Genomic DNA, 11,027 nt, shown 5'->3' with positions numbered 1-11,027 from the left:
TATTATGTTTGATAACACCTGATACTAAGGTTATTTCCAGGCTTCAGCAGGATTAGCTTAGTTAATTTACTAATTAACTAGTAGGATTGAATTAATTCAGTTAGTAGGGGTGAGGTTAGGTTAAGGTGAGTCTGTGATTCCCATACAGGTGGCCTGGGAAGAGGTTTGGGATAGGCTCATCTAAACAGTATTTTAAGTGGAAACACACTACCTTATGCAAACAAATACTAGAGGGTAAGCACACAGTAGTAGAATTCAAGTACAGTGTAGTATATTTCAATCCTGTTGCTTCCTGTGGCTAGTTATGTTCCATAATTGATGTTGTTTTCCAGAAAGGTATAGTGTTACACAACTTAAAACAAACTATTCTTATTTAAGCTGGATGTTACCTGATATTGCATATAGGATTTGATACTGTTATGCTATTTTATTGCTTTTATCGTCAAGCTTGATTGCGACTGCGCTCATCCCATCTGTGCGGGTCTTTCAGGTGCCTGTCTTCCTTTATGGGAGAGCAGAAGAGGGGGATTAAAGAGAGAAGATTACACATGCAGTTTAGCCCTCTCTAATACAGACTCCTTTTATTACTTTTCAGCCAGGGAATTAGAGGCTCAGAGAGCAGTTTAATCTGAGGCAGAAGCTCAGAACCTCACAGACAGCTGTTATGGAATGATCTTATCAGGACAGCAGCTTAGTGTACCAACGGGAAATGAGATGTATTGTCACGTTAGTCTCGATGGATCCATACACAGTGTTCTCCCATCTCAACCATTGATTGAACTCTGGCATAGTCTGCCATCCTAACTGAGCTGCCAGAGAGGAAGGTAACTAACTGTTCAGGGATGTGACCATGAGACCAATGGTGATTAAAACAGCTGTTTCTGTCCTCTCTGGCAGCTCAGTTAGGATGGCAGAACGTCACACTATTACTATGGAGACGGACAGAAGTTCATGAGTTAATTTCATCCCCAGCTTTGGAGGACAATGCTCAACCTCATATAGGGTAAACCTATCAAACTATTAGTGTTACTGTCAATTGGATTATAAACCTTGACTCAACTGTTTGACCATGACCAGAGGATGTAAACCAACTACTCTGTACACATTTTAGTAGGAAACTATATATGAGAGAATGTGTGTAAGTTGACAAAAAATATCAAAGACGACACCTGCAGGACCTCTTGGGGTGGTGAGGTATATCACATTGTCTTGGGCAGTCAGCACATGGCTGAAGCTACCTGCCGTATTAAGAGCAGATCTAGGCCTAATAAAAAGCATAAGCCCAGCAGTGACACTGTTTAGACACGTTGGCGTTGGGAGTAGGTATCGCTCCACACCGGTAAAGAGGGCTTACTGCAGGACTAATGAGGACTCCGCAAAGGTCGTTCTTACTCAGACTACCTGGGACACTGCTGGAGTTCCACTTGAATGTTCTAGAACTGACTCTAGAATTTTTATGTCAAGTTTCTAGAATGTCAATGTGCGAGAGACAGTCTTACTGGATTTTGAACCACTCATAAACGTGTTTATACAAGGAAAATTAATGTTTAACTTGGTTATCCAATAAAGATCAGGCCCTGATGTCAGTCCACAGTGGGAGAATAGGCCTGCTAGGTAGAGATACAGTATAACCAGTGCGGTAGAGGACATTTTGGGATAATCCTTAAACGGATTGGAGATTGGAACATGTGACGAGTGGATTACCGCTCCCTGCAGTTTGGGACATTGTAGGGATATTGTAGTGACTGGCAGGTTTGGCCAAACTGGAGGATTCACATTTTTCTACACCTGTGATGGTGCATGCAAAGTTGTGCTGTGATTTAACTATTGTAGGGAGACAGTGACTGCCAAATTATACAAAAAGCACAGCTGGTTTGAGGGAACATTGTGTGTAGACAATTGGTTTTTATCCTCAGCTATATGGGTAATGAAATGTCTTCATAATGTTGCAGTTAACATAATGCTAGAAGAGAGAAAGTTTCATGGCGTTGCAGTAAACATGCCTCAGTATCTAATAATGTAAACATGCTACATGATCTAATAATGTAAACATGCTACTGTATCTAATAATGTAAACATGCTATAGTACCTAATATTGTAAACATGCTACATGATCTAATAATGTAAACATGCTACTGTATCTAATAATGGTAACATGCTACAGTACCTAATGTAAGCATGCTAGTGTCTAACAATGTAAACATGCTACAGTACCTAATAATGTAAACATGCTACAGTACCTAATAATGTAAACATTCTACAGTACCTAATAATGTAAACGTGCTACAGTACCTAATAATGTAAACGTGCTACAGTACCTAATAATGTAAACATTCTACAGTACCTAATAATGTAAACGTGCTACAGTACCTAATAATGTAAATGTCCTACAGTACCTAATAATGTAAACGTGCTACAGTACCTAATAATGTAAACGTGCTACAGTACCTAATAATGTAAACATGCTACAGTACCTAATAATGTAAACGTGCTACAGTACCTAATAATGTAAACGTGCTACAGTACCTAATAATGTAAACATGCTACAGTACCTAATAATGTAAACGTGCTACAGTACCTAATAATGTAAACATGCTACAGTACCTAATAATGTAAACATGCTACAGTACCTAATAATGTAAACATGCTACAGTACCTAATAATGTAAACGTGCTACAGTACCTAATAATGTAAACGTGCTACAGTACCTAATAATGTAAACGTGCTACAGTACCTAATAATGTAAACGTGCTAGTGTCTAACAATATAAGGGGTGGCAGGTAGCCTAGTGGTTAGAGCGTTGGACTAGTAACCGAAAGGTTGTAAGATCGAATCCCTGAGCTGACAAGGTAAAAATCTGTCGTTCTGCCCCTGAACAAGGCAGTTAACCCACTGTTCCTAGGCCATCATTGAAAATAATAATTTGTTTTTAACTGACTTGCCTAGTTAAATAAAGGTAAAAAAAAACATGCTACAGTATCTAATAGTGTTTCACAAGGGCTACAAAGTCAGGTAGAAATATATGTAATTCATGTATCTATTCATTAATTACATTAACAATTTAGACATCTCGATTTAGTCGAAACAATGTTGTAACCAACCCTACCCATGACCCTTAATTGGGAATATCACTCAACTCTTGTTTGGTATTTAAACTTGACTGCTGACATGCAAAACATTTTGGGACTGAATCAACAGTGGACTAATGAAAAAAATATATATAATTTTGGAGTGGAATTCCACTTTAAGGTTTTTACCCCATGCTAAGAGGACCTGGTTCCATGGTGTGACTGACTCGGCCATCTGGCTACATGACCTGTTCTCGGTAAGTCTCTGGCCCTATCCCGTTCTGTCCCTGTCCTGCTCTCAGGTCAACTAAGCTCAGCTCCCTACTGTACCGTGACGATTGCAACTGGATGATCCGGGCCTGCCTGGCTACTACACAATTGGCTTATATTTAAACTCTAACAATTATGTTCTAGTGTACTTCATGATTTGCATGCATACATTGGTAAATAACAAATGGATTGTGCAATGTGGCCAAGGATAAGATGTTGGCAAGGTATTGTAGGCTACCTCACACTACCTCACGCAACATGCATTGACATCAACCTAGGACAATACTGGTAGGGTGTGTTTGAGTTCAATCCTATTGGTGGGTCTTGACAGTGCCAACACCATTCAGCCCTGATCCCTATTGGTCTTCTATTGGCAGCAGACCAGAGGCTTTCTCCACCAACGGACAAAAGTGCATGGTCAGCAGCACAACCAGACAGCCTACTCCCTCATTTTATCTGGTTCATATGCAGTCAATGAACTAAAGCAGACCAGACCCAGACGCTAATGCATTGGTACCTACAGTATGGGAGCGCCACCTTAAGCGGACAGTAACTGACCATTTTGTTCCATATTAAGACAGCGTCAGCGGGACATCATTTACCCACCATCTTTAAAAAGAGCATGGTCAGCAGCACTCACCCTAACTGCAACACAACCACCTCTGCTCCCTACAGCCAGTGGGTTCAGGGGATCATGGCGAGACTGGGGCATGTATTTTAGATCTAAATACAGCAAATGTTTGAAAAAGTGGACAGACGTCAAGCTGTCCAACTACCTAAGACCAATTTGACCATGACGTTTGGACTTAGTGAACACCCTTCAGTTGAGTTATTACAGTCATCAACCCTTGTCAGAGCCTGGCCTTTGAGTCAATTCATTTAGGACACTGGAATATGCTTCGTCAATGTTTCTTAACTAGCGGTGCAGTGAAATAGCCTAATCACCAGAGGGCAGCATGTACAAGGACAAATAGATGACTTGGTCCTTCAACTCCAATGTAATGGGCTAATGCTGAGGCCCAATATAGCAAGCCCTGAAATATCTAACAGATTGGCATCAATATGTACAAATGACAGGAAAACAAATCCAAAAAGTTATTTATTCGTTAAATGAACACAAAAAAATCTTACATTTCATTTAAAAAAAAAAAATACTTTCATTATTTATTAAAATACATTATTTTCCTTTATGCTACATTTAGGCCAACTCATAATGCCAAGGTTGTTTTCTAAAAACTCAACCTGAAATCATCCATCCAACATAAGCTATAATAACTGCCAGTCTTGTATCCACACCTCAGCCATCCATCCTATTGTTCATGGTCAATATCTAGCCCTTACGAAGGACTACATTTGAGTAAATTGTACTTTGACAGAATTTAACTGCTAAAGTAGAAGTATTGTAAAATAAATCAATGTAGTCCTTAATTTAAGGGCTAGGTCATATATACACGTCAATTGTGACCGTTTATTTCGTCATCTCTTCCACTAGGGCTAATCCTTGTCCTCCTCATCGCTGCCATTTTGGTCATCGTCGATGTCCCTGCGTGGCAAGACAGTGCGGTACAGAGACGTCCCTTTAGCCTGGATAAAGGTGAGGGTCATCTTGTCCTTGGTTACCTTCAATACAATACAACTTTATTGATCCCTCAGGGAACGGCAAATGTACGTCAAATGGCACCCCATTCCCCATGTAGTGCACTATTGACCAGAGACTAGGCTGCCATGTAACACATCTAAAGTCCATCTACAAGTATCAAAACCACAAACAGTATACAGACAATTCAATAAAACACTAGAATGGACAATTCCATTTATGACTGACCTCTCCGTGGACAAAGCCTCCCAGGGTAGAAGCCTGGCCTGTAAAAAACTTGAGGGTGTCTTTGGGGACATGGTGCCAGTGACGCGTGTCTGGGTCCAGGAAGTTACCGGCACCGCTCACTACATAGCCCACACCAGACTCCTTCAGGTACTGAGGAGAGAATAGGGAGAGGGGAAAATCAGTCAGGGTCATGTTTGGCAGAGCGCAAACATTTTCAAAAAGAGCCACTACCTGAAAAGATTTTTTAATTGTGTTGAAAAATGTTCTACAGTTTGCCATTCCAAATGATACCATGATGCAACTTAAGAACCTCTTATTAAGGATCCACCCCTTTTTTTCAATTTTCACTTAAAATGACACCCAAATCAAACCTCCTGTAGCTCAGGCCCTGAAGCAAGGATACATATTATTGGTACCATTTGAAAGGAAACACTGAAGTTTGTGGAAATGTGAAAGGAATCTAGGAGAATATAACACAATAGACCTGGTGAAAGATAATACAAAGAAAAAAACCAACCATTCTTTTGTACCTTCATCTTTGAAATGCAAAAGCAAGGCAATAATGTATTTTTCCAGCCCAGGTGCAATTTAGATTTGTCACTAGATGGCAGCAGTGTATGTGCAAAGTTTTAGACTGATCCAATGAACCATTGCATTTCTGTTCAGAGTTTTGTATCAAGACTGCCTAAATGTGTATAATTCTTTTATTAATAACTTCATGTTCATAATTGTGCACTCAAACAGCATGGTATTCTTTCACTGTAATAGCTACTGTAAATTGGACAGTGCAGTTAGATTAACAAAAATGTAAGCTTTCTGCCAATATCAGATGTCTATGTCCTGGGAAATGTTCTTGTTACTTACAACCTCTTGCTAATCGCATTAGCCTACGTTAGCGCAACCGTCCCGTGGAAGGGTCACCGATCCCGAAGGCGTTTTAACATTATCCATCAATAAATCGAGAATGCTAAAGTGACATGCTAAAGTAAACAATCTTCCATATGGCCTTCCTTTATCTAACAGCAACTTCTGGTTGATAGAATAGTTGGTTACACCACTAGTAGTTTAAGAGAAGACTATGCGAAATTAAGTTTCAAAACCTCCACAAACCTGCAGGTTGTGGTCGTGACCACAGAAGTATGCAGTGGCCTTGTGTTTGACCAGAAGGGGGCGTAGTCTCTTCAGGAGGCACTCTGTTGGGCCGTGCTCGGACACTGACCACACCGGGTAGTGACCAGCCACAAGCAGGAAGTCAGCCTTGGACCGGGCCATCCTCTGTTGCAGCCAGGTCAGCTGGTAGGTGGATGCAGTAAATTAAGACTTAGTTATTGATAATTTCCTCTATTACATTGTTTTTTTGAATTTCTGATGGAGAATTTGTCAGCAGTTGCAATTAATTAACCATAAGGACAAGAGAAGAATAACAAATGTCAAAAGTACATCCAGTTGCAACAATGGTCAGGTTGACAGGGTCAGTGGAACAAAGAAAGTCAATAGAATCTCAAATCTTAAAGTCACTTTAAAAGTTCAAGCCAAAAACATTATTTAACAAAGCCCAGAATAATCTGTGTACCTGTCGGTTGGCCTCAATGGTGCTCAGTGGTCCGCGGGGCTTCTCATCAACGTAGTCGTCAGAGTTACCACACAGCATCACTGTATCCAGCATCATGATGCTCAGAGTGTGCTTGGTGTTGGGGATACGGAAGTTCAGCTCGTAGTAGTAGTGAGGGAACCGCCTGAGGGGGGAATTGAGGCACAATGAAGACTGCTCAATGAAGGTTAAGATCGAAACAGTTCAGTGAAAAGGTCTGCATCCCAAATGGCACCCTAATCCCAATATAGTGTACTATTTTAGACATTTGGGATGCAGACTAGGATTATGCAGTGAAAAGACTGATTCTGCTGCATGATACAACATATATGATGAACAGAGATACGGAAAACTTTTAAAGAAGGTTTTATACTGTCAAAGACTTGCATAAGGTCTAAGCAAAGACAGTGGATAAATGAAGATGTCCCACTCCGGTGGTTTACCATTGAAAAAAGGGTCACAGTTCCGTTCTGCTGAAGGGGTGGCTGTCCCATAGGCACCAATGCATTATCAGCTGGGTCTTGCTTGCTTAGTTCATGAACCAGAAAAGAGGAGCGAGTGAGATATCTCACCTCTGTCTCTGGTCTAAGTGTCCATTTCTTACCATCTGTCAGACTTGCGGCTGTAGTCGATCTGAGCCTTGACGTTGCCCGCATGGTCGTGGTTTCCAGCCAGGATGTACCAGGGAATGTTGAGAGAGTCAGCCGTGTACACGCGCTCAAAGGTATCCTGAGAGGGCAGAGGTAATTTTAGACAGATTGATAAACAAGCACATTCCCATTCTGTTTTCAAACCGTACACATTTAAAATTCCTCAAGACGTAACAGACACAGCAACTAACCATTAGGATCAGAAAAACATTCACAGCAAAGAAAGTACAGATATTTGATCCATTTTGCCATAGCTGGAGTAACTCTGCTTAACAACTGACCTGGAATCTTGGAGAATCTGCACTATTCACTCCAGAGTAGTAGAAGTTATCACCCAGGGCCAGAACAAAGTCTGCACCCATCTGCTCTGCTATCTTGCCCATCTCCCAGGCTGTAGCCTTCTCCACTGGTGTGATGTAGGGAGGGTAGGGCACCCCGCCCCAGTCCCCCAGAGCCAGGAACCGGATGGACGTTTGGTTCTCTGGGGGAGAAACCACCACCATACATGTAGTATTATAGCCATTTAACAGACACTTTTAACCAAAGAAATGTACAGTTCAAGTGTATGAGGCCCATGCAGGAATCAAACCCATTACATCCTCCAGCAAACGCATAGCGTCTCAGACAATGTAGTGTATATACACACACACACAACTTACTATAACAGATTGATTTGTAGCCAAATGGGATGAGTCAGTGGAAGTATAACTGAAAAGCAGTGGAGACTGGTGGGAGGTGCTATAGGAGGATGGGCTCATTGTAATGTCTGGAATGGAATCAATGGAACCGAGTCAAACATGGGTTTTCCATATGTATGATCCCATTTATTCCATTCCAGCCATTACATGAGACCGTCCTACTATGACACCTCCTGCCACTGTTGAAAATGTACATACTGCTGCTTTGCTCCAGGTCCTGGAAGGCAGTGGGGAGGCAGTGGACCACAGGGAGGGCAGTCAGCAGGAGGGTGAACAGGGGAAGGGCCATCTGAAGGACAAAAACAAGTCATGATAACTTGCTTTGGTTTTATTTGACAAAATCCAAGTCCAATGTTAGGACTACAGAAGAACTGAAAATACCCTGATATGGCACTTTGTAGCATTTTCCCTGACAAAGCAAAAACTACAGATTGAAACTGAAACATGCAAACACTGCCAACTCAGCACGAGCAATAACCTTACATTGCACTAACTAAGAAACCAAAACTACCACAAGTAACAAAAGGCTCTCGCATCATGTGTTGACAGACTCAATTCTCCATCTTCCCCAGAGCAAGCACCACTTCTTGTAAGTCCAAAATGGCAGCTTATTGATTGTTTAGTGAGTTGACCAATCCCAGCTGGGACTCGCTGTTGCCAATCAGAGTTCTAATACCACTGTGGCAGGGAAGATCGTAATACAGCTTGTCAGAGTTGACCATTCGTAGCCGGTTAGGATAATTAGGTTAATGTTAGGGTTAGCTAAAATGGTAACAAATTCAACTTTTGAATTCAATTTGACATAAGCTGTATCCTGTCGAACCGTGACCCAGGGAAGGGTCATGACTCGTGATCTCATCTCTCTCATGCCCGTTGCATTAGAAGTGTCAAAGAATTAATATAGCAGAAGTTTTGTACCTAACAAACTATTTTAAATAACCTATATCTCACCTACAGAACAGCTTCTCCAAACCCCAAATACAGAGCAGTCAACTTTACACAGAGTAAAAACAGAAAATGCAGATCTATTTAGCAAAAAACAAATAGCCAGCCTTATTTAATATGAAAAAAACCTGAAAGTGCTGTTTCTCCTACACTGATAACCTACAGGTTGATAAGAATGTCATGTAAATACACTCACTGTGATAAGTGATGGTAGTGCGTTGTCCTGAGTGTCCTACTGCAGCCGGGCCAACACTCATCTGTCTATTCAGTCTCCACTCCTCTTTTATCAGCTCCTGCCTGTCTGTCTGTCCTGATAGAACCAAGGTAACCCCAGGGCCAGCCCCGCCCCACCCCAAAGCCCCACCCACAACCCCAGGCCAGTCTGTGATCAAGCCCAGACTACGACCATGCCACTGGAGCATGACAGTTGCTCACACCCTTGACCCTGAGTCAGTCTTGGGACCAGAGAAGGAGTGCTAGCAGCATGTGACTGACATTGGTTATAAAAGCTAATGGTCAGACTCCACATTTTCCACCTCAGTGTTAATCAGCGTTTCTCCTTTTCTGTCTCTCAAACTTTTTTTTTCTCTCCTCTGTTTACTCTATCTCTCCTTATCCTCTCTTCACCAGTATCTTGAAGGCTTGATGGATTGCTTTTGAGCAAGGGGTCTTCTTCCTTTTCTTGGAATGCCCCCCCATCATGTTTGCAAAAAAAAGTAGTTTACTTATAAATAACAGCTAGTTTCACTTCACTGTTTACTACTGTACATTTACCTCTATGACCCCACCAGGCCCCACCTAGCAGCATTGTGTGACCTTGCCATATTCACTCATCTGTCAATGTATGGGCAGATTCTCAGAAACATGACCTGAGAGGTCCTGAGGTCAAAGGAGCTGCACATCAATGATCTAACAGTACACGTGTCAAACCACAGATTATCCATTATATTGACCAGATACTCAATTGGCCACTCTAACAATGAAAATAAATGTCTTCAAAAAGGGAAGGGAGGAGGCAAGATCAGGTGGGACCATTCTAGCTAATGTGTTTGGACACACCTACAAATTCCAGGGTTTTCTTTATTTTTACATTGTAGAATAATAGTGAAGACATCAAAACTATGAAATAACACATATGGAATCATGTAGTAACAAAAAGTGTTAAATCAAAATATATTTTATATTTGAGATTCTTCAAAGTAGCCACCCTTTGCCCTAATGAAGCTGGTTGAGAGAATGCCAAGTGTGCAAAGCTGTCTTCAAGGCAAAGGGTGGCTACTTTGAAGAATCTCACATATTCTTTTGAAAAATTTGTTTAACACTTTTTTGGTTACTACATGATTCCATGTGTTATTTCATAGTTTTGTCTTTACTATTATTCTACTATGTAGAAAATAGTAAATAAAGAAAAACACTTGAATGAGTAGGTGTGTCCAAACTGTCGACTGGTTCTATCTATATATACACACATATATAGCAGCATTGTATAGATAGGTATCTATATTGATGACTATTTTTCAATGCTACTTTAAACTTATCCAATCACAGCTGTGGAACACAGAGGGACTTATGAGGTCTCCATGTTTGCAGCAGACACGATCACAGTTCAATAGAAAATGCTGGTGGCGAGTGATTGATCCATTTGATAAACTCCAATAGTGTTTTTTCTCAAATTTGCCGGGATGTTACCTATCCTACTTATATCAGTAGATCAGAACAACCTAAGCATTACAAAATGTACATTAGATCAAATAAGCCACACGTAGTAAATAAGCCATTACATTTTTTGTTAACCAAATTCGACACTCGCTTGGCGAGCGAAAAAAACGCCACCTGATGGAGAAAACAGATTTTGGGCCGTAATCCCTCTCGCGTTGCCTCTTCCTCTCTGGTCAAACGTATTCCATGGAAGGCTGTGCGTTTTTGTTCCTCCCTTTTACTTGATTGATGAATTAAGGTCACTAATTAATAAGGAACGAC

The 11,027-nt window shown here is 41.1% G+C and overlaps 1 protein-coding gene across 1 annotated transcript; it reads right to left on the bottom strand.

Annotated features, from left to right (window-relative positions):
• Window positions 1-4,424: 4,424 nt before the first annotated feature.
• Window positions 4,425-9,361, bottom strand: LOC115147335 (tartrate-resistant acid phosphatase type 5). The gene is made up of 8 exons (XM_029689526.1): window positions 9,244-9,361; window positions 8,301-8,391; window positions 7,686-7,885; window positions 7,359-7,483; window positions 6,737-6,899; window positions 6,274-6,456; window positions 5,164-5,313; window positions 4,425-4,958 (listed from the first exon to the last, which is right to left on the bottom strand). Exons 2-8 carry the CDS (start codon window positions 8,389-8,391, stop codon window positions 4,833-4,835), a joined length of 1,038 nt encoding a protein of 345 aa, XP_029545386.1. The 5' UTR covers window positions 9,244-9,361; the 3' UTR covers window positions 4,425-4,832.
• Window positions 9,362-11,027: the final 1,666 nt, after the last annotated feature.

This window comes from Salmo trutta, chromosome 14 (assembly GCF_901001165.1).
Source record: "Salmo trutta chromosome 14, fSalTru1.1, whole genome shotgun sequence".
Classification (NCBI taxonomy): Eukaryota; Metazoa; Chordata; class Actinopteri; order Salmoniformes; family Salmonidae; genus Salmo; species Salmo trutta.
The sequence above is the reverse complement of the archived record's forward strand: the minus strand, read 5'-3'. Positions and strand labels throughout refer to the sequence as shown.